Source organism: Chiloscyllium punctatum, chromosome 20 (genome assembly GCF_047496795.1).
Source record: "Chiloscyllium punctatum isolate Juve2018m chromosome 20, sChiPun1.3, whole genome shotgun sequence".
Classification (NCBI taxonomy): domain Eukaryota; kingdom Metazoa; phylum Chordata; class Chondrichthyes; order Orectolobiformes; family Hemiscylliidae; genus Chiloscyllium; species Chiloscyllium punctatum.
This window is the reverse complement of record NC_092758.1, coordinates 58,727,927-58,753,345: the sequence shown is the minus strand read 5'-3', so window position 1 is coordinate 58,753,345 and position 25,419 is coordinate 58,727,927. Positions and strand designations below refer to the sequence as shown.

The 25,419-nt window shown below is 39.4% G+C and overlaps 1 protein-coding gene across 2 annotated transcripts in view; it reads right to left on the bottom strand.

The window, feature by feature from the left end:
• Positions 1-25,419, bottom strand: part of ablim3 (actin binding LIM protein family, member 3) — a 337,989-nt gene that overhangs the window by 95,820 nt on the left and 216,750 nt on the right. For both annotated transcript variants that reach the window (XR_011963504.1, XM_072590972.1), the window contains exon 7: positions 1,335-1,422. Coding sequence is in view for 1 of the 2 variants with exons in the window: in XM_072590972.1 (XP_072447073.1) it covers positions 1,335-1,422 (88 nt within the window). In the remaining variant the exon portion in view is untranslated. The remainder of the gene's footprint in view (positions 1-1,334; positions 1,423-25,419) is intronic.

Below are 25,419 nucleotides of genomic sequence, written 5' to 3'. Positions count from 1 at the left end.
GCACATACTTTGAGAATGATGAAACAAAACATGATATATTAGACTGAGTGAATTACTGTATGGTAATCTTTTACTGATTTCCACCCAAAAATCAATTACTAATCATTTCTGTGAATGTATTAACACATCAAGTCCAAAGCTATTGAATGCAGGATATCTTGCAAATGGATAAAAATTCAGATGAAGGGAGTAAATATACTGGCTAGTTGTTAGATGAGTTGATTTGGATTTATGCTTTGAAACCTTTTCACATTTATAAATTAGGGAGGGCTATTATGGTGACAAGGCAGGTTATGCATGTGCAATATGTTTGACCAACATGTGAATGGATGATATCTTAACAGATGAAGTTTAACCCATAGAGGAGTGCAGAACTGCATATAGACAGAATGAAATGAAAACTAGTTTTCCCATTTACTGCCATTTAGAAGCAACTACTGTGGAGCACGTATCACACAGTAGCTTGATGGGGTTCAGTGTTAATTCTGCAGTCCCATGTGTGCAAATTTCAGAGAACATGGTTATATTGCTCCAAATTATAAGGAGGGAGGTCATCTAAGTACATCATGTTGTTTCTCATGTTAAAGGAAAATGCCTGTAAAACATGTAAATAATGAAGAATCAACTAGCAAAATTTAATAACATCATCCCCTGTGAGGGTGGGCTGGAAGGAGGGGGAGGGAGGCCATAAAATGGGATGGAATGTCATGTGATCTTACCAGATCTTCTCCATTAAATCTGGAACAGAAAGGCCTGAGGATTGCTTTCCCACCCAGAAGCCACTTGAGGCCTGTAAGTAGTCAATTAAGGGTCACAAAAGGGCTTCAGCAGGCCAGCAGTGCAGGTTTGGGTGGGAACACTGCCATGCCACGTGGACAACTGGCACATATATTCAGATTGTGGGGGGGTGGTGGGAGGGTCCTCCTGCTTGGTCATCTTGTCCCAATAGAGGGACTAGTCAGCATCAAAAGATATATACCAGGAAACCCTCTCCTTAAGAGAATACGACAAAACTAGAGGCCATCCATATATCTACCAAGAAAGGAAATAGGGAATTCATAGGAAGCCAGAAAACTTTCCAAGATGACAAATGTAGGACATGTGACTGCAACAAGTAGCTAAAGTGGGAAAAATACAGATATATTTAAGGGAATGCTAGAGAAGAAAATGGGAAAGAAGGATATAGAAGGTAATACTGATAGGGCCAGACGAGGAAAGATTGAGTGGTGGGGTAGGAGATCAGTTCAAACAGAGTAATCATGCTGGCACCACCAGTTTGGCAGAATAGCCTGTATCCATGTTGAATACTGCCTGTAATTTTACATAAGTCATACCTGTGAGGTACATTTCCTCTCCCTCTGTGAACATCTGGTGACATCTGACACACCTTGCACATGTTGGGTGGTAATGCTTGCCTCCTGCCTACAAAAACAACACACTTTTTATTAGTAAATTTTGTTAGCTTACCTTTTAAATAAATTTCAACTGATTCCCTTTTGAGGCATATGGATCCCCCTACTTGCTTTTCTTTTATGTATACTGAGTGTGTGATGTTTACACTAAGTGCTAACATGGAAAATCTGCCATTGCTCTATATGAGTTGTTACTATACAAGAATCTATCCAAAGCTTGTACTTTCCTGTTTTTGAGTTGATTTATTACAAATTTCAAAATTCTTTCTAAATCTTTCAGTGATGATAAGAATTTCACGCCTCCACACCACTTTTCCCTGCATCAGTGTCATTCTTTATCTCATCTTATTGCAGTTAAGTTTGTCAGTTAAAATGACAGAGGCATAGATGCTTTCAGTATATATTTATTTCTATACCTCAGCAAACTTTTTAAGTACTTTAATTATTGTGGAAGTAAAGAAGATGCTAGTGTCACTGAGGATTTGATCTCAGTGAAATATCGGCAAATGTGAACACAAGAGCTGATTGCATAACACATACTTATTTTCAGTGGGAAATCAAACTTGATAACAAAAGGCCCATCAAACATCTAGTGAAGATCAACAGGAGAAGTATTAGTGAATCAATGTGTGCAGGCAAAATAGTTTTCTACTTCCTAATTCTCAAAAATAACTGGTTGAAATATTATGCATCAACAGGAATAATTATTACAGATTAAGTTAATATTCATAAATGCACAAATGGTTTACAGTATATCATGTACATTTTGCAATGAATCAGAATCCAATTAGTTATTGAAGTAAAATTTCAAACTTTAATACTGCAGGAAAGGGCAAACCAGTGATTTGTACCGTTCTACATCTAAATGGAATAGAACTGATGGAAACAATTCACCTATCAGATGTGAGAAAATTTATAACTTTTCGGAAGCTGTTGAGTTTAGTTTTCAGATGTGAATAATTGAACAGACAGTTCCAAAGTACGTATGTTGTTTTATACTGTTGAGGCTTGAGATGCATAAGTAACAATGAAATGTTGTTTGTATTAAACAGAGTTGGGGGGTTCTATATAAAATAGTAAAGTTTTGAGAAAGTGAGGGCTGCAGATGCTGGAGAGTCAGAGTCGAAAAGTGTGGTGCTGGAAAAGCACAGCATGTCAGGCAGCATCTGAGGAGCAGGAGAGTTGACGTTTTAGGCATAAGCTCTTCATCAGGAATGTTTGGTCAACCAGATGGACAAAAATGATACTTGGGGAAGGGTAGAGGAGCTATCTCTGGTATCCTCAGCAATGCCTTTCCCTTGGTCAACTTTACCAGTCAGAACCTTATCTGGTCTTCTGGGAGCATCGCTCCCTCTCCATTGCAGGTACAAACCTGGTCATCAGGAATGAGACACTCTCTCTATTGTTGTATATTTGCAAAGAAAACACATTTGACCACCAGGAAATGCTCAGCACATACAGGCCTTGAGACTATGAGGGACAAGGAGTGGGTAGGTCCTGTTGCGTGGTTCACTGAGCAGACTGTCAAAATAGGTTTGACAGAATGCCTCAACACTAGAACTTTCCAACAAGCACCAAGACTTTGCTTGGCTAGTGGTGAGAAGGGCACTATCTGTGAGATCGTTTATGTACGCCCAGTCGATGTGTGCCACCGCACACTGCCCCTGAAGCAACTATGGGGGGTTTGAAACTGTAACATATCTCCTACTGAAATGTACCTTTGTGAAGTTAGTCTGGAGAAAGATGCAGTTTTTTTTGTTGACGTTCATCCAGAGCAGCTCCGTGATGCAGGACTATGCTTGTTCCCCGGGATGCAAACCGAGTCAAACATCGATTATGCCTGGAGGACCATCAACTCGGTGAAATATGCTCTTTGGTCTGCTCGAAATTTGCTGGTCTGGCAGAGCAAGGAGTTGACCCCAACCGAGTGTAGCAGGCTGGCACATTCCAAGGTCCAGGACTCTGTGCTGAGGGGTCACTAAAACTTGGGGCAGCTGTCACCATGACGCAGTACAGAAAGACCAATGCCTGAGATCTTCCTGCTGGAGGTTAATGGGGGTCCGTACAGTTATTGGATCCTCCCAAAGTCTCAAATATATGTAAATATTAGTATTGTGTGAATAACAGAGGTCCTTGGTTTATTGGATAGAGACAAAGTCCAATATTTTGTTTGTTTACTTGATATACAACTGTACAGAACTGAACTGCATTTGTGACTATGATATACAAATATTTTTTATGAATTAAGCATATTTTTAAAATAATAAAGTTAACTGGTCATTTTCATATTGTGAGAGTTTGCTAAGTGCAAAGTAGTGGTTACATTTCTCATTTTGTAACACTACATATACTTCAAGTACTTAATTGGTTGCAAAGTGCTTTATGATACTGAGATCATGAAAGATGGCGTATATATGGAGGTTTTTCCTTTCTTCCTTGTAGAAAACAGAAAATTTATCATGGTCCATGTTGGTGGTTGGTGCTGGGAATTTATGCGAAGACTTTGTGAGATCACAGCAAAGTACTTTATGCTGATTATAATCGTGTGGTGTAGCATCTCTTTCCTAAAGGACACAAATTTAATTGATCTTTCAAGGTATATGAACATTTAGAGTCCACGATCTACCTTGCATATATTGACACTGTACTTAAAATAAAAACTGGTTCTGAATCTTTTATGTAGAATTCTTAAAAGTGCAATCTAGATATTTAATTTAAATCAAAATTCACAGATTGATAAAAAGAATATACCCTATGCTTTCTTACAGTAGTAAAATTATGCTTTCAAACATATTCTGGCAATAATAATGTTGCAACAATGCTTATCAGTTCTTCCACTTATTATGAATATTCAATAAACTGTTATCTGAAGCTTGCCATTTAAAAGGATTTATGGTAGCTCATGTGTCAACACACACAATAACTTTTAACTTGATACTCCACAGATGAGATGCCATTGTCAGAAATTATAAATAGATCACCAGACTGTAAATATTATGTGAGCAGGTACTTAATGAATTCATTCCCTTCCCATATATATTGCTACATTAATAAAGGCAGATAATGATTTATTAATCAAAGGGCATCAAAGACTGATAATTAATATCATTACCAATTTACTCCAGTAACTCTTCACCATTCACTGTTGCTAATACGCACTCTTGCTTAAGCATTAATGTTTCAACAGTGAAATGTGTTTGACAACATATATCTGTGCCATGCTTAACTATGCACCTTCCTACATATATAAAAACATGTAGCAGATCTGATCAAAACTGGCAATTCAATAAATTATTTAGAAGTTTACTATGATGTCTTTTGGATATTTTAATCAAATGTTTAGACATGTTATGACACAACACTAGGGCAGGTGGGACTTCAACCCTGACCTTCTGGCTCAGAGCTGGGTACATTATCACTGTGTCAAAAGAGCTCTTTTAAACAATGGCACCCAATATGATGCTCAAACCCAGGACCCAGAGATCAAGTTTCACGCTCTACTGACTAAGCTAGCCTGGCATATGGCATCTTCTAAATTTCAAAATTGTCTATTTATTTAGCATCACATTTAGACATAGTTATTGATGATTCAATTTAAATCAGGGTTAAAGATTTGCATTCAATAAATGATAGAATTCTCTGAGGACAATGATAGGAGTTTCTTACCAGTAATCAATTCATCTAAGCATAAGTCAAATTTATCAGCTAAACTTTCTCCTTATTACAGGATATCCTAAATGATGTCCTGTTCAATAGTACTCAGGCAAGTCCAGTACAGCTTTGCTTATAGTCTGCTGGACTGAAGAATGCACATTTGAAAATGATAGATTAAAACCAGGAGAAACACGAACAGTGCAGTTCTATATTTAAACATACAGCTCTGGAGGGCTGATTAGCAAAGATGTGAGGTGGCCCCTCTGGGGAGAAGAATGTTAACAAAGTTAAATGCTGAGAATAGGCATTTTATGAAAGCATGACCAATATATTTTGTCATTTCTTCCCATTTCCCCAGAGAAACTTAGATTTTCTTTGTGAGCTATTTAATGTTGCATATTACCCTTCAGTAAGGAGTGAGGGCTCATCATAATCACTATAACTAAGGCTCCACCATCAGCTAGCACAACGTACAACTCCCATTGAGCATGCTAGACAATTTCAAACACTTTCAAAAGGCTTCATAACCACTTCACTTAATTTTACAATTGGATAATCGAAGTCAGCCCCAACGGAAGAAACCTGAATCAAAAACTGGACAATTTGAGTTTCCCAGGCCATTTTTGTCTTTGGGAAGCATTTGATAACATATTCCCCTCTTTTGTAGGTTCAGGACTGAGGAAAAAATTAATTATTTTAGGTTCCTAGAGTTCCATAAAGCAAATATATGAATATGGATCAATCAGAACGGAAGTACTGAAGTGCATCTTCATACATTAAGTGATTTAAGTTGGAAAGTCTCTCCTTTGAAAAGCATTAGGTGCTAGCTTAAATAATAATTTTAAATCTGAGATCAATAGATCACTGAGGATGTTGATAGACATTAAATCAAGACAAGTGGATGGGGTTAGAGAGCAACCATCCACTTTTTGAATGGTGGAGCATGCTCAAAGGCTTGAACAGTTCTCCAGTTCTTTTTAAACTAAAAATAAATTGGTCGGTATTTTCCCAGGTAAGGGGAAGTCAGGCTTTGGGATGCGTGGATGGAATTAAATTCCCAGAAGGTAAAGTCAGGTCAGGAGTTCAGCATCATCCTGTACTCATCCAGAATTGAAAGCAAGGAGAGCTCTCCTGTGTAGTTGTTGACTTTTTAAATAAAGAGCACTCAAATACAGTGTTAAACAATTATGTCCTGTTTTAATCAAGGATGCCACATCTAACAGGCTAGAAACCAATTTACGAGCTGTTTGAGAACTTACCAGTATGATGAGAGCAAGTATAGAAGAAGTAGAGCTTCTATAGTGAAACCAATGGGTTACTTTCTCAGAGAATATTTTTGCTAGTCGACAGATAATTGCTCACCTGACCAAAGTCACTTCATTTGTCTGGCACATCATTCACTTTGATGCATTTCCCTGCTCTCTGCCAGGCAGAGGGTAAGCTTGTTTGACACATGGGAGAAACAGTGCTTCAGGAGGTTCAGGCTCTCATGGCAGGCCCTTGCTGATGTATAAATACTACTGAAACTGTGCGGAGTTGGCATTGCTTAGCTTTCTGCCTCTTCAATATGTTTACATTTCTGCATAGTATTTAATTGCCATTGAGCATTTTAGATTAGATTAGATTAGATTACCTACAGGGTGGAAACAGCCCCTTCGGCCCAACAGTCCACACCGAGACCCTCTCAGAAGCAACCCATCCAGACCTATTTCCCTCTAACTAATGCATCTAACACTATGGGCAATTTAGCATGGCCAATTCACCTGATCTGCACATCTTTGGACTGTGGGAGGAAACCGGAGCACCCAGAGGAAACCCACGCAGACACAGGGAGAATGTGCAAACTCCACACAGTCGCCCAAGGCTGGAATAGAACCTGAGCCACCATGCCACCCCATTGGAATCTGGTCACTTTTATACTGTTGCTGTTTTCAGGTGAATCAAATTTCTTTTCTTGTTATTGTGAATTGGGCAGTTTTCAAAACCAGTCTGCAAATTAAACTGATTTAATTAGCACTTTGTTACAGACTCCATTAGCAGCTTAGCAGCAATGCTTTCTTAGTATAAAGTCATTAGTCAAAACAATAAGAATCACTTGTATTGGCAGACCTTTTCTCATTTATCCGATACTAGTGAAAGTAAGTTTAAAAAGAACAAGTGTCATCATAATAATTTGTACAATTTCATACAGAATTTAAGGTGATGGTACATTTAAAGTCTGGTGAACTCCCTTTTCAATGGTGGTTTGATTTTATCACTGGTCACAACAATAATAAAAAGAGCTCAAATGTGGACAGGGAATTGGAACTGTCTCAAACTATTGACCATAGTGAACCACAGGAGTTTTAACATATAACTTACAGGATACAAACTCAAAAAGAAATTTACGGGAAAATGTTGAAATGGGATATAACTACAGCATGAGCTTAAGCAAGAGGTGAAGCCTTTAAATATATTTATTGGTTATTAATTTTGATCCTTCATTTTCTTTTTCAAACAAAAAGTGAAACAACTTATTTTCAAATTGACTCATCTCAAAGTTTTATACCCTCAAATTATTTGTAAGGTACAATATCAAATAATGATGCAGAATGGCAACAATAACAAACACATTTCAACATGGCATGAAGAGCTTAATTATAATTCTTTTAAATGTACCGGTGTAAAATATGATGTGATGTTTGCTCTGTATTTTTTGCCTTGTTCATCCACATGGAAAGGATGCTAAGACTGTTTGAAGAGATGAAACTGCAATTATTTGTCATATCTGGGAGGTGAGTAACATGTATGTTGTGTTGGTTTGCCCCTATCATCTGACCAATGATGTAATTAGTATACATATCTTATCCTGTCTTGCAATGTGCAGCAACTTTAGATAACCCCTTAAAGTTATAATTAGTATTTGTTTGATCTTGATCACTCATTCATGAAAGCATCTTGGCAGCAGGCATTTTGCGTTTATTCTGTATCAATCCATGTTCCCTCAGTATCTCAGCAGTCGAACATCAAACCAAAGATTTCTTGCTGGCAACTGAAGTCACCAACTTAAATCAGACTCATAATTTCACTGCACAACTCAAACAACTTTGGCCTGCCTATTATGAGATGCATTACAGTAATTGAGGTCTACAACACAAAAAAAGCTCTTTGGTCCATCAAGTCTGCACTACTCAAAAACAACCATCTAACTACTCTAATCCAATTTTCCAGTGCTTAGTCCATAGCCTTTATTCCTTGACATCAGAAGTGCGCATCTAAATACTTTTTAAATGTTGTGAAGATTCCTGCCTTTACTGTTCTTACAGGCAGTGAGATCCAGATCCCAAATACCTTCTGAGTGAAAGAAAATCATCACATTTTCTCTAAGCCTCCTGTCCCTTAACTTAAATCTATGCCCCCGCTCACTGGTCCCTTCATCAAGGGGAAGCTCCTTCCTGTCTACCTTCTCTATGTCCCTCAATACAATACAAAAAAATTGTACAGCAATCACTGGCAAGCACGAGCAATTGTTCTGCTGCCTGGTCCACTCAAGAGGAGCCCTGCAGTATTCATCAGAATATGCCTTTATATTTCCAAAACGTGTGCTGCTTACTTGACAACAAACAGGCACAAGTAAACTGAACATTGCAATCCTATACGCAATATCAGGCTTTATCTAAATTGTTTTTTAGATTAGATTAGTTAGTGTGGAAACAGGTCCTTTTGGCCCAACAAGTCCACACCACCCACCCCCCTACATTTACCCCGTCACCTAACACTACAGGCAATTTAGCATGGCCAATTCACCTAACCTGCACATTTTTCAACTGTGGGAGGAAACCAGAGCAAACCCACCCAGACACGGGGAGAATGTGCAAATTCCACACAGTCAGTCGCCTGAGACGGGAATTGAATCCAGGTGTCTGGCGCTGTGAGGCAGCACTGTGCCATCCAAAGTTTCCTCCAACATCTCTTTGTTCATTAGAGCAGTGTTTACGTTATAGTATACCAGTTGTACCATACCATTTTAAAATATTAGTTGGCATGTATATTTCATGTAGGCTATCTAATTACATTCCAAGTGTATGGGAATAATAATTATTTCTTTTGTAAGTTCAGAAGAAGAAAATTTAAGATAAGGTTTCTTGATTCATGATGCCCAACTATGTATAAATATTGTTACTACCTGCACTAAATGTCTGTTCAAATTACTTGTAAAATAGTTAATGCAGGATAAACATTTTGAAGTACTCTAAAAGCAATTATTAAATCAGAAGCACCTATTTAAACCATACCAGAAGACACCTGCACGCATAAAGGCAGGGGTGACAAATTATTTTCTATCAGTATGAATCTTTCTCAGAAATGATGTGCATCCCATTAGAATGGAAAATTGCTCACAGGAATCATTTGGATCAGTGCATAATTGTTCACTGATTGCAGATCTGGATAGCTGGTCAGATGCACATTCCCAATGGGAATTGCAAATTGCATGAAATTAAAATGTGAAAACTGCCCGAAACATGACAAAAACAAATTGTGTATGCCACGAGAAAGGGTGTCACAAAACCATTTGTATCTTTTGTCAAGTTAGAGGTACCAAATTACCAACTGATGTTATAGCAGATGTTAAGAGAATCAAGTTATAGATGTGAATCTGCTAGTAACTGGCCAGCAACAGGCCCATGCTGGTTGGCTGCTAACCTAGATTTGTGTAGTAGAAGTTTGTGATGTGGAAGGCTGCTCATTTCTCATTTCATAGCACCACCCTTGCTAATCTCTATTTGAGTTCATGCCACATCTGAGTGGTACTGGCATTGGCTGAAACAGGTCTATGGCATATGTTGTTCGCAAGTGTGCTGGTAGACAATGATAGAGCCACAGCCAATGTTGAGCCAGCAAAGCCCAATACCCACACCTGCATTAAATAGGACTTAGTGCTTTATATTATGATATATTTTCTTTATTCATTCATGGAATACAGATGTGCTGGGCCAGTATTAATTGTCCATTCATATGTTCCCTTCTGAAGATATGAGCCACCTTCTTATAATCCATCTGGTGTTCAGAGGAAGTTCCAGGATTTTGCCTCAGTACCACTGAAGGAATGGTGATATTTTCCTAATTTAGAATGGAGAGTGGCTTGGAGGGAAACTTGGAGGTGGTGGTGTGATGCTGGTGATAGCTGTGGCTTTTTCAACTTTATTAACGGATAATTCCTTTTTCACAATGTTTATGTAAAGAATGATGTGCAGTACATGTTATGCTTCAACAGAATCAGCATAAATAATTTAATCTTTCTTGAGAGTCGAGATGCTTGCTTGTACTAATCCTCTGTCATAAATGAGGTATGTTTGTCACTGCCTACAGATATAGGTAGGCACAGATCACTGCTTATACAACCTGACATAGCTAGCTTCCCTTCAGTAACCATTCTCTATTTTTTGCTGATAATTAGATTGAGGGTATTTCCTATTCAAAAATTCATAAGTGTCAGTAATGTGCTTGGAGCAGAACTGAAATGTAAATCTTAGCATAGCTCATGAAAATCTGTGCTATTAGAAAAGGTAAATGCTGAGCTATTGTGTCAGAAATGGCTTAAAATTGTTGAACCATTTGATTGTCCCTTTAAGTTTATTCCCAGTAGAGGTCAGTATCTCACAACCCTGGATACCAATTTATAAGGATGGCTATCAAAAGTATGATGGACATGACGAGATCACAGGAAATCTTTATTGCAGTGCGTGGGTGTCACACTGTTTGCCTGTGTGCAGTGTGTCCTATGATCAAAAGGTGTTTTCCATAATATCATAACACTTTTTATACAACACAGTAATGTTGTACAAAATCAGATGCATTGGGTATTAAATGCAAAAAAATTGTCCATAAAAATTCTAACGTGCGTTGTTCTTTATGGTCATTTAAATGAATCACTTGACCACATATTGCATCAATACAATTCTAATAAACCTTGTCATGTAGCAGAGCCTAGAAGTACATAAACCTGTTGGTAGGCAACCTTTTCTGTCAGAATGGCTGGCTGTATTTGAGATTTTTAATGTAAGTAGCTTGTTGGACAGTGTCAATGGCTTGTGGAAGTCATTAGATTTTTGTGCATAACATGCACATAATGAGCACCAGAAACAAATTCAGATGTGATATCCATACAAGAGTATGTGCATGCATCACCCTGACAAGTTTTGTACTCAACTCAATTATAATAAATCTATTTTTAAAATTGCTGGTCAGGGAATCATCAAAGAAATGATTTTGTTATCATCACCTGCTATATTTCACTTACCTACAGAGACTTTTTAATAAATTCATTTGTCTTACTTTCAACAATTTTTAAGTGTGGTTTACAAATAAACACTAAGGAGAGTATCCTCTTATCTCACCTGCACCAATTCACATATCACATGTTGGACTAAACAAAGCCATTTAATGTTAATTTTTCTTTCTTCTCCTAGTCAAACACTGGCTTTTGATTTAGATGCACAGTTTTGGGAAGATTCACTTTCTCCTGAAATGGCAGTGGAAGAATATCTTTGTTGATTCCACTGTCTCTAATGCATGATGCATTTATCTTCTAATCATAGCTATCAAGAAACAATTTAAGTATTTGTAGGTGTAAAGTGGTGTTGGAAAACTTGTCTGATTCTTAGGCAATGTGCTGAACTATGCAGTAGATTTTATTCCAAAAAAACAGTAACTGGTGTTTAACTTACTTAAATGTTAACAGCAATTGCTAAATTGTTATTTATGTTGTTGATATTCAATACAAAAGTTAATTGTTTTCACTTGATTAAAAAAAATACACCTTTTTATGTCACATTCAAACCTTTTTTGAAGGCAGTGGCATAGATTTTGCGCTTGTGTTATTGTACAAAATGGATCTGATCAAATCTGCACCTGTTTCACATCTGTTCTGACTTTAGTTTTCATTACAATAATTGGAAACAAACATTGAGAAAAATGTAAAACCAGCTGCCAAATCATTACCTGTTAATTCTTTTTTCTAACACTAGAACTACCGAGTCTAAATTAAGAAAAACATGTTAAAATGTGGTAGTAAGGAAACAGCAAAATTGCATTTGCTGGCAGTATTACCTCAGTATCACAGAATGTAACTCATTCAGTATGCAACAGACTTGTTGTTTGTTAGTGTATTCCAAATATAGAAAATAATTTTATGAACAGCAGTAAGCATATTACATCATGACAATAGATCACAGCTCTGGATTAGTTAATGACAAATTGGATGGAATCTTAGAGGTCTGAGCAACAAGAATTTTGCAAGATGAATGGCTGAATTAGACAAGATGTTTGCCGGGGGTTTATTTCGATGTCTGCAGCATCTCACTTCATCTTTTATGCTTTTGAAAAGTGTGGCAAATTTCTCACTAGGCAGTGGTTGAGTTGCCAATTGGGGGGGGGATTAATTGTTGATGGCTCAAGTTGGCTCAATAATATTCAATTTTCTATCTTGCCAAACAAGTTGGAAGACAGAAAACTCGACATAGAAGAAGTGGTGAAAAATCTCACTAGATGGAGAATCCTCGTCACAACGCAGGTGTAGCCAAAAAGTGAGATTCAGTCAATTGAACTTTTAAGTAAGAAGGATTTTTCTTATTAAAACAAAGTATATACAAGCCAAATACAACTGGGAATGTAAATTTTTTAAATGTATTTTAGTGACGATCTGGGATATTCTTATGTGGATTATATTCGGTCATGATAAGGCCACACCTGGAGGCTCTCAAGGAATTTCAGACAGTGACACTTCAAAGGAAAAGATGCAATGAGTTGTAATCTCCTGTGAGTGCACAGTAAAAGAGGCCAATTATAAGCTCAGTCGAAATTGTCATCTGTGAATTATATCCCAGAGTGTGGACACGATATGAGGGGAACAAAAGCAGTTCTGGGTGAAAGAGCATGTTTGCATTTTTGCCTTCCAGGAACACACAAGTGAAGGGGTTAAAAACCAACTTCAACCTAGACCTGTGCATACTCATCTGGTATTCAAGCTCCATGGGCTGGTGTGGAAACTCCATCCACTAAGTACATCTGTGCTTACAGTTAAAAGAAAATTAATCTCTCTCCTTGATGATTGCTAAAAGCAAGTTACAAGTCAGCAAAGCCACCATCAAAAAGGAAACAGGACAACTCCCTTTAATTAACTTGTGAAGCCATGAATCTCCAGATCAACTACTCAACTGTGGGGGTCAGCTCAACAGAACCACCCAACTTAGCTGCAACATTTTACAATTTACTCTGCACAGACAAGCCAGAGAATGATTTGTATATCTTTTTTCTGACTGTCCAATTGTACCTCAATTCTCATTGCTAATCTATATGTGTTGAGTTCTACTATTTTTCCTGTTTGTAGTTAATAAGCTCATCATTCCTTGACTCATAAATAGATCAGAACTAGAAAAGATGCCGACAATGAAAGGGTAGCTTTGTATTAAATTAAACTTGTTGTGACCAACTGACGTGAGCTGGGAGATTGAATAAAGAATGGCAGCCAATTCCTCTCTCCTGACTCAAGAATGCAGTAATTTTAGGATGTCCCGTAGGAATCATATTAACTGGGGATCTTGTCTGGGGACCGATTATAACAATTAATTGTTGCAAAAATATTTCAGAGTGGATAAAATGTCTATTTTATATTGGCATTTAGCAATGATGCCTACGCCTTTTAACCTGTTTCAAGCATCACCGAAGTGATGACCTTCCAATTGCAGACAACAGCACTTCCTGGAACTTTCCTCAAAATATTTTAATTAACTTGAGACTGAAAATTTGAACAGACAGCACCAAGCCCAACCAGCTGACAGCAGTGTATTCTACCATATGTACCAGTGGCTACATGGACAACGGAAACTTTAGACTTGACCTATGGCTGATGATTAAAGTGGTACCATTAGCTAATGGAAAGAGCTTTCCTTGTGTAGCTTACCTAACCCTGTCATAATCTTGTACTCCTCGAACGGTCCCCTCAATTTCTTTTGCTCCATGAGAACAACTAGCTATTCCAACCTTACCTTATTATTAAATCCTTCTCCATCTAGTTTCCAGGACCATTTGCAGGATTATAAGTGAGTGCCTTAGCTAATTTTCACTTTTCTAGTCTAGGGAATGCAGCAGACTCATAGCATGTTTACTCCCACTCGAAATGAGATTGGGTAACAGGCATCAACCAGAAATCACAACTGTGATCAATAGTTTCTTGTGTGCTTTTTATATTTATTCATGGGTGTGAGCTTTGCTGGCTGGGCCAGCTCCTGTTGGAGCTAAGACATCAATACAGTACAAAAAAGTATTGCATGCTGCCCTTCTCCCCACCATATTAATCATAGTGGAGTATTTCAGTGATACAAGGGCAGGTTGATTTAATTTATTAATAATGAAATATTGTAAAATCTACCAATAGTGTTTGTTTTGCAGGAGCACACAAACTTTGACCTTGCCATATCAGTATAATTACCTCTAAGATGTCTGTATCCAATAATTCCATGTCTGTATCCAATAATTCAGAGGAAATCTTTCTGCATTTCAGTAATTTTATTCCTACACCTATTTCTTCACAATGTACAATATTTGTGTATCAGTGTCAGCACAAGTGACACCTAGAAATATTATATTGATTCCAACAGTTCACACTGAAACAACAAGACCTGTATTATTACGTTTCAAGATAAAACAAGGATAGTAAAAGTATAATCCAAAACATATAGATGACTGCAGCATAATGGATTACAACTAAGAATATTATTTCAATAAAATCTTCCATTGAAAAGGAATTTGTATAGAAGATAATTTTTCCTCTTGTCAACTAGGAATTCCATGTTTTTGGCAAAAAATTTAGAACAGTTTGTAAGACCCTGAGAGATGCCACTGCATAATGAGTCTCAGGGGATGCAAGACTGCTGAGTAGATTATTGACAAATACATTAAAAGGATACTCCCTAACAGTGTAAGAAGTCACTTAGGCTGGTCACAATGTTAAAGGTGAGTTACCACTGTGTGTACTGTCAAATATTTATTAATGTCATTATAGATAAAACCAGCATCACTGCAATAAGCAAGTCAAGGCAATCAATTATTGTATGGTGAAAGGACAAATGGCCTGTAGTTCAAAGGAACATCAAGTGACAATACGTGTGACTTATTGGCTTGTTAAACTATTAACACAAACAGAATTAGATATATGGAAAGGAGAGGATATGGCATTTTAGCTCAAATTAGATGCACATTATCTTTCAGGATGATGAATTGTTTTGGGAACTGTTGCTGAATCTCAGGAAAATAAACCACTATAACTTAAGATAATCTATGAAGCCTTAAACAGCTACATTTTAATTGCTATAACAAATAAAGCTACTGAAAGGAAATGAAACCATGTCTCCTAAAATAAAATCAAGTATCAGTAAAATGTAATTGCTGTACATAATTGATAGCTCAGGATTATTTCAGATCTGTAGAAGTGCACCATTTTAAAGAAGAATTTGCCATTTTCATTTTTCAAAATGTAGTATTAAAAATGGCTAAAGAGCAATGTATATTGTTGCAAAATAAATTCTTTGCTTTCCAGATTATCATGATTACTATCATTTCGGCAGCCACTTCAAATATTCTTCATTATGTCCCCTTTGTTACAGAGGTATTCAAACAGATGTGAACTCTTGCGGAGTTCAGTAGATAAACAGATGTTATTTATGGATTACAGTTTATAAACTGTCAGGAGAAAAAAGAGGAGAGATGATCAAGCATTAATCATCTCCTACTTAGCAATTTTTCATACTTCTGTAGGCTGAATATTTTTAAATGATTATTTCTGGAATTTAATACCTTTATATACCTTTAAACAAATGATTGATGTTTAATGAAAACCTTGATGACATATGTACATGCTCTGTAGCTGAGCAGCCAGCTGTACAGCAAACAAACCGCTACATTAATCCTGATAATCTGGCAAGAAGACTATGTGTAGCAGTAAATCAGAGAGCCTTTTATTATCCAATGATCTTCCTGTCAGGTGTAAGGGTGCGTCATGAGCTTTCCTTTGGAAAAGAAGATAAGAACGCAGTCAGCGTTTAACAGTAATAAATGGAAACTTTGCATTTGTAACACTAATCCTCCAGAGATATGTGTCTGAATTCCTCCTTGACAGATGGTGAAATTTGAATGCAATAACAAAATTCTGGAATTAAGAACTGGAGTATCGGTTAACCATTGCTGATTGTCACAAAAACAAACTCTGTTTCATGAACATTCTTCAGGGAAGGAAATCTGCTGTCCTTTAGCACGTGGGTCTGGCCCACATGTAACTCCAGACCTGCAGCAATGCGGCTTGCTCTCAACTGCCCTCTGAAACAGACTTACAAGCCCTTCAGTTACATCAAACCACTACATTATCTAGAGTGAAATGCATCAGATAACATGTGCCATAAAAACCAAACCCAGCTAGGTTATACCTGCAAAGTCCTCCAGAGTAACATTTAGGGCTTGTCCAAAAATTGGGAGACTGGTTCAGAGACTAGTCAAGCAAAAGACTGACAGTCATACTCACAGAATCATAGCTTACAAATAATACCCCCGGATATGTCAAGTTTTGAAGAAAGTCACTGGACCTGAAACATTAACTCTGCTTTCTCTCCACAGATACTGCCAGACCTGCTGAGTTATTCAAGTAATTTTTGTTTTGTTTCTGATTTACAGTACCCGCAGTTTTTTGTTTTTTCTGGATATGTCCTGCCCCTCCAGAGGTGGCAGCACCATGGTATAGAATCTTGAAGGAGTTGGTCTGGGAGTCCTTGACATTGTCTCTGGAGATCATTAAGTCTTAAGGCATCAAGTCAAACTTGGACAAAGAAACATCCTGCTTATTACCATTGGTTGACTCCAGTTGACTGATGAATCAGTGCTATTACATACAGTTATAGAGTCATAGAGATGTACAGACTCTTTGGTCCAACTTGTGTTGAATGCCACTTGCAGAAAGTATTGGGGATAGCCAGGACACATGTTAAACTCTGCATGACAGATTTCACTGTCCAGAGTAGCATGATAGCACCACTCCTTGAGTTGGCTGAGCCCTCAAAGGATAGCTGCTATTACTGGCTTTGTAACATGAGGAGATGAATCCAATATGAGGTCAAAACCTATTTTACCCTATCTTCGTCGATCGATTGTCATAGATGAATTCTGTCCATGATAGTATTGGTATGAATGACCATTGCACAGACAGACAGTGTGGAGACTAAGTCCCATCCTCATGATGAGGATACTCTCCATCAATCATGGGACACTATCATAATGCTTGATGGGACACACTTCAAACGGATCCTACAACTCAAAACTAGGATCTATACAACTCTGCATGCCATCGACATCTATCTAAGCACCACTTTATAATTAACATCAAGCACGCGCATCAACCCCAATTTAATAAAGAGTGTAGGTGAGCAAGACAGGAGTATCACCAGGTACATCTAAAAATGTGATTTTATCTTAGTGAAGCTATAACACAGGTCTAAAAACTGGAACCCCGTTTTAATAGACAGGACTAAGCAATCCCACAACTATCGGATCAGATCTAAGCTCTGCAGTGCTGTTACAGCAGGATAATTAAACAGTTAACAGGAGGAAGAGGCTTCATATATATCCCCATCTTGAATGATGAGGTAATCCAGCAAAACAGTGTAAAAGTCAAGGCTGAAGCATTTGCAACCATCTTCACCTGAATTTCAAACTACAAGATTCATTTTGTTTCCTTCTGGGTTCTGCAGAGGCCAGACTTCATTCAATTCAACTCATTCCGCGTGATATCCAGAAATGGTTGAAGGCATTGCAAAGGATATGGGCCCTGACAACATTCACATGAAAGTACTGAAGACAGAAATAGCCATGCACATAATCCAGCTGTTCCAGTACTGATGCAATACTGGCATCTTCCTTACAATGTGCAAAATTGCCCAGGTGTCCTGCAGATTTAATACAGGACAAATCCAACCAAATCAGTTGTCTCCCTATCAGTCTGCTCTTGATCATCAGCTAAGTGATAGAAAGTGTCTTCAACTTAGTTATCAAGTGGCACTTTCTCAGGAATAACCTGTTCGTTGACATTCATGGTGGATTCTGCTAGGGCCACTCAACTCCTGACCTCATTACAGCCTTGTTCCAAATATTAACGAAGAGCTGAATGTCAGAGTTGAGTCAAGATGACTGTTCTTAACATGAAAGGAGCATTTCACAGAATATGACATCTCTAGAAAACAACAATGTTGTCGAGGAGATTACTGAGATACAGGCTACTAGACTAGGTGTGATTGAGGTTCACAAGGTGGACGTATTAGAAATCCTGCAGAGTGTGAAAATAGATAAGTCCCCTGGCTGGATGGGATGTATCCTAGGATCCTCTGGGAAGCCAGGGAGGAGATTGCCGAGCCTTTGGCATTGATCTTTAAATCATCATTGTCTACAGGAATAATGTCAGAAGACCTGGAGGATAGCAAATGTGGTTCCCTTGTTCAAGAAGGGGAGTAGAGACAATCCTGGTAATTATAGACCAGTGAGCCTTACTTCAGTTGTTGGTAAAGTGTTGAAAAAGGTTTTAAGAGATAGGATTTATAATCATCTAGAAAAGAATAATTTGATTAGGGATAGTCAATACGGTTTTGTGAAGGGTAGGTCGTGCCTTACAAACCTTATTGAGTTCTTTGAGAAGGTGACCAAACAGGTAGATGAAAGTAAACTGGTTGATGTGGTGTATATGGGTTTCAGCAAGGCATTCGATAAGGTTCCCCACAGTAGGCTATTGTACAAAATGCGGAGGAATGGGATTGTGGGAGATATAGCAGTTTGGGATCAGTAATTGGCTTGCTGAAAGAAGACGAGGGTGGTGGTTGATGGGAATTGTTCATCCTGGAGTCCAGTTACTAGTGGTGTACAGCAAGGGTCGGTGTTGGGTCCACTGCTGTTTGTCATTTTTATGAACAACCTGGATGAGGACGTAGAAGGGTGGGTTAGCAAACTTGCAGATGACACTAAGGTTGGTGGAGTTGTGGATAGTGACGAAGGATGTTATAGGTTACAGAGAGACATAGATAAGCTGCAGAGCTGGGCTGGGATCTGGCAAATTGAGTTTAATGCGGACAAGTGTGAGGTGATTCACTTTGGTTGGAGTAACCGGAATGCAAAGTACTGGGCTAATGGTAGTGTAGATGAGCAGAGAGATCTCAGTGTCCAGGTACACAGATCCTTGAAAGTTGCCACCCAGGTTGACAGGGTTGTTAAGAAGGCATACAGTGTTTTAGCTTTCATTAATAGAGGGATCGAGTTCCGGAACTATGAGGTTATGCTACAGCTGTACAAAACTCTAGTGCGGCCGCACTTGGAGTATTGTGTACAGTTCTGGTCACTGCATTATAAGAAGGATGTGGAAGCTTTGGAAAGGGTACAGAGGAGATTTACTACGATGTTGCCTGGTATGGAGGGAAGGTCTTACGAGGAAAGGCTGAGGGACTTGAGCCTGTTTTCATTAGAGAGAAGAAGGTTGAGAGGTGACTTAATAGAGACATATAAGATAATCAGAGGGTTAGATAGGGTGGACAGGGAGAGCCTTTTTCCAAAAATGGTGACGGCAATCTGAAGGGGGCATAGCTTTGAATTGAAGGGTGATAGATATTGGACAGATGTCAGAGGTAGTTTCTTTCCTCAGAGAGTAATAAGGGTATGGAATGCTTTGCCTGCAACGGTGGTAGATTCGCCAACTTTAAGTACATTTAAGTCGTCATTGGACAAGCATATGGACGTTCAGGAATAGTGTAGGTTAGATGGGCTTCTGATTGGTATGACAGGTCAGCGCAACATTGAGGGCTGAAGGGCCTGGACTGCACTGTAATATTCTATGTTAAAATGTTCTAATACTGGAGTTAATGGAAATCATACCGGAAAACTCTCTTCCAGTTGCAGTCACAGCCGCCACAAAGAAAAATGGTTTTGGTTCTTAGAGGTCAATCAATTCAATTTCAGGACAGCACTGCTGGAGTTCCTCAGGGTAGTGTCTTAGGCCCAACCATGTCCAGCTGCTTAAACAGTGATCTTCATTCCATCATAAGATCAGAACACTTTGCTCATGATTGCATAATGTTCAGCACCTTTCACAACTTCTCTGACACTGAAGCAGTCATGTCCCAGTGCAGAAAGACTTGGATAACATTCAAGCTAAGGCTGCTAAGTAACAAGTAAGTCATTCCACACAGGAGAAAGACAATGACCATCTTCAACAAGAACTAACCTAACCACTGCTTCTTAAAATTCACTGGCATTATAATCACTGAATCTACCACTATCACCATTCTGGAACTTACAACTAGGAGAAAGTGAGGACTGCAGATGCTGGAGATCAGAGCTGAAAAATGTGTTGCTGGAAAAACGCAGCAGGTCAGGCAGCATCCAAGGAGCAGGAGAATCGACATTTCGGGCATAAGCCTTTCTTCAGGGATGAGGAAGGAGTGCCAAGCAGGCTAAGATAAAAGGTAGGGAGGAGGGACTTGGGGGAGGGGCGTTGGGAAGGCGATAGGTGGAAGGAGGTTAAGGTGACGGTGATAGGCCGGAGTGGGGGTGGGGGCAGAGAGGTCTGGAAGATGATTGCAGGTCAAGAAGGCGGTGCTGAGTCCAAGGGACTGAGATAAGGTGGGGAAAGAGGAAATGAGGAAGCTGGAGAAATCTGCATTCATCCCTTGTGGTTGGAGGGTTCCTAGGCGGAAGATGAGGTGCTCTTCCTCCAGGCGTCGTGTTGCCATAGTCTGGCGATGGAGGCAGCCAAGGACCTGCATGTCCTTGGCGGAGTGGGAGGGGGAGTTAAAGTGTTCAGCCACAGGACGGTTGGGTTGGTTGGTGTGGGTGTCCCAGTGGTGTTCTCTGAAACGTTCCGCAAGTAGGCAGCCTGTCTCCCCACTGTAGAGGAGGCCACATCAGGTGCAGTGGATGCAGTAAATGATGTTTGTGGAGGTGCAGGTGAATTTGTGACGGATATGGAAGGATCCCTTGAGGCCTTGGAGAGAAGTGAGGGGGGAGGTGTGGGCGCAAGTTACAACTGACCAGCCAGATAAATATTGTGGTTACGAATATAGGTCAGAGGGTGGGAATTCTGAAATAAGGAACTAATTTCTTTATTTCCTCAAAGCCTGCCCACCATCTAGAAAGTACAAGTCAGGCATGTAATGGTAACTCTACATTTGCCTGAATTGGTGCAGGTTCAACAATACTCAAGAAGCTTGACATTGTCCAGGACAAAGCAGTTCACCTGAATGGATTCCTATCTACCACCTTCAACATTCACTTCCTTTGTGACCAAAATGTAGTGGCTGCAGTGTATGCCATCCATGAAGTACACTGTAGTAACCCAACAAAGGTCTTTTGACAGCACCTTCTAAATCCATAACCTCTACTCCTAGAAGGACATGGGCAGTGGATGCATGGGTATTCAAGGTCCTCTCCAAGTCAGACACCATCCTGACTCAGGGCGATATTGTCATTCCCTTACTGTTCCTGAGTCAAAATCCTGGAATTCCCCGCTTAACAGCACTATGAATGTCAAGATTAGGGTATTGCTGGAAAAGCACAGCAGGTCCGGCAGCATCCGAGGAGCTGGAAAATCGACGTTTCAGGCAAAAGCCCTTCATCAGGAATGAAACGTCGATTTTCCTGCTCCTTGGATGCTGCCTAACCTGCTGTGCTTTTCCAGCGCCACTCTAATCTTCACTCTAATCTCCAGCATCTGCAGTACCCACCTCCACCTAGCACTATGAATGTCCCAGCTCCCCAAAACCTGGTGCCTCACCACTATCTCCTCAAAGGCAGTTAGGGATGGGAAATAACTACTGGTGAGATAATGGCACTACATCCCATGAACCAGTAAAACAGCAATATTTCCATTTCCTTCCCTCATCAGGGCATCAGTTAAACATGATAGTTGGCATGCATGAGTGGATGGGATATTTTATATTGCTCTTTCCAGTAACTTTTATATAAATTTCAGCCACAGCCTCTTCCTGACATATTTTACATTAATTACATCTCCAGTGCGTGTAAACAGTCACTGCAGCTGCCTCCGCAGGAAGCTTTGAAATTCCTTCAGAAGGCTTTTTTGTTTCTTGTGCGTATGTACATTGGAGGCTGTGCACAGATTTGATCCAATATGTCACCATCTGCTAATTCATCACCAAATTATCAGGTATGCTCATAATCTCCGCCACAAGCACATGAAGAGAGGAGAATTGGGAAGCATTCTGGGAAAACATCAGGTGTTGAGCCAGGCGACACAAAAAATTCATCTTTGTAAATCTTGATGTAATTCTGGAGAGACTGGTAGTGTGTAAGTGTGAAAGGCTGGTTCACCTGTTAAAGGGAACAATTTCATCCACGTAAAGGGTTGAGAGTATTGGTTCAAAATAATCCATTTCCTTTTCAAATGTTGTATCTGGTGAATGTCTAGGAAAGTCATTTCCCATTACCTTATGTGAGTAAGTCCATTACTGACAAAATGCACTCTAACAATGTTTACTATTTTGCATATATTCATGTATTTTTTAAAACAAGAAGCCCTCAGTCTGTAAACCTGTCAATTTTTTTACTCTTGCCTTCTGTCTTATTCAGTACTTCATTGAATGGTTGCATTGCAGGAACACACTTTGCTCAGCTTCTACTGCCTTTGCCGAAGTCTTCACGGGATCCAGTAGACCATATTACAGGTAGAAGCTCTGCTGTGTGCATGTTTGGAAAATAACTGCAAGATCCCTTCAGGCAACCTAAGAAATTAGTCAGGAATTGGCAGCGGAATTTATTTTCCTGACATGTAGACATGATTGTAATTGTTTATTATTGGTGTCAGCCAGGAAGCCAAATTTGTGATGGAAGGCTGCACAGTTCATAGAATTCTTACAATGTGGAAACAGGCCCTTCGGCCCAACAAGTCCACACTGACCCTCCAAAGAGTAACTACCCAGACCCATTTCTCTACCCCCTGACTAGTGCACCTAGTCTACACATTTCTGAACACTGTGGGCAATTTAGCTTGGCCAATTCACGAACCTGCAGATCGTTGGATTGTGAGAGAAAACCGGAGCACCCAGCGGAAACCGACACAGACATGGGAAGAATGTGCAAACTCCGCCCAAGCAGTCTCTTGAGATTGGAATCAAATCCAGATCCCTGCTGCTGTGAGACAGCTGCGCTAGCCACTGAACCACTGTACTGCCTCTTATCAAGGTGAGGTGAAATTTTGTGAGGCAATGGGGAGTGAATCATGAAAATATTCTTAGTGGTAATGTGCAGTGTTCTATAAAAAAAAATAATGGTTACCACTTCAGTGGTATGTGAAAGAAGTAGTAAAGCATAGGAACAGGCCCATCGGCCCACCAAGACTCTGCTGACAAGATGCCTTTCTAAACTAAAACTCTTTTGCCTCAGTATGGTCCATATACATCTATTTCCTGCCTATACATAGATCTGTCAAAATGCCTCTTAAATGTTGCTGTTGTATCAGCTTCAATCACTTTCTTTTGTAGCGCATTCCAGGCATATACCATCCTCTTTGTAAAAACCTTGTCTCTCACATCACCTTTAAACTAACCTTTTACCTTAAATCTGTGTCCTCCACATTCACCTCTAAATCATTTATATATTACAAACAACAGGGATCTCAGCACTGATCCCTGTGCAACACAATTGGTCACAGATCTCTAATCAGAAAAACAACCTTCTGCCAGTACTCTGTCCTCTATGACTAAGCTAGTTCTGTATCCATCTTACCAGTTCACTGCGGATCCCATGTGACTTCACCTTTTGTATCAGCCTGCCTTAGAAACCTTGTCAAAGGCCTTGCTAAAGTCTATATAGACAACATCTACCACCCTCCCTCATCAATCAACTCGCTGCTTCCTCAAAGCACTCAATCAAGTTTGAGAGACATGACCTTCCTCATACAAAGCCATGCTGCCTATCACTAATAGGTCCATATTTCTCCCAACTTGAGTAAATCTTATCCCTAAGAATCTTCTCCGATAATTTCCCTATCATTGACATAAGACTCATTAGCCTGTAATTTTCCAGATCATCCCTTTTGCCCTTCTTAAACAAAGGAACAAATGTTGACTATTCTCCAGTCCTCTGGGACCTCTTCTGTGAGTAAAGCGGATTCAAAGATTTTGTACAAGGCCTCAGCAATTTCTTTCTTCACCTCCCTCAGCATTTTGGGATAGATCCCATCAGCTTCTTTAATCCTTTTTAAAAAGCTTAACACTTCTTTCTTTTTTAGATTGACATGCTCCAGATTATCAACATACCCCAACCCACACTCACCAGCCACTATGTCCTTCTCCTTTGAGAATACTGGTACAAAGTGTTATTTAAGGATCTCACCCACTTCCTCCAGCTTCACGTATAAATTCCCTCCTTTGTCAGTGAATGGACCTACCCTTGCCCTCGCTACCTTCTTGGTCCTCATAAGCAACAGGATTTTGATAAATTCTGTTTGCAAAAGACATTTTATGGTCCCTTTTTAGCCCTCCTAACTCCTTGTTCAATTTTATTCCTCCACTGCTTCTTTGTACTTTGAGGTCTGTCTTCAATTTCCTCAATCATTTGTGTGCCTCCATTTTGTTTTTGGCTAAGCTCTCAATTTTACCATGTCATCCAAGGTTCCTAAATCTTGCCATCCTTATTCTTCATTTTCACAGGAACATGCTGGTCCTGAACTGGCCTTCAAAAGATTTTCATGTGCCATATGTGGATATACCTTCAAACTTCCACCCCCAATCTACAATCCCCAGTTCCTGCCTAATAATGTGGCAGTCAGCCTTCCCCCAATTTAATACTTTCACCTGAGGACTTGTATCCTTATCCATCAGTAACTTAAAATTCATAGAATTATGGTCACTGTTCATGAAGTGCTCCCCAACTTTAACACCTGGTCAGGCCAGTAGCAGGTTGAGCATGACTCCTTCCCTAATTGGACTTTTTACATGTTGTTTCAACAATCCATCCTGGATATACCTAAGCAGCATGGTGGCTCAGTGGTTAGCACTGATGCCTCATAGTGCCAGGGACCTGGGTTTGGTTCCTGCCTCAGTTGACTGTCTGTGTACAGTTTGCACATTCTCCCTGTGTCTCCATGGGGTTCCTCCCACAATCCAAAGATGTGTAAGTTAGGTGAATTGGCCATGCTAAATTGCCCATAGTGTTTAGGGATGTATAGGTTAAGTGCATAAATTAGGGGTAAATGTAGATTAATAGAGGAGGGGTCTGGGTGGGTTACTCTTCATAGGGTCGGCATTGACTTGTTGGGTCCAATGGCTTGTTTCCA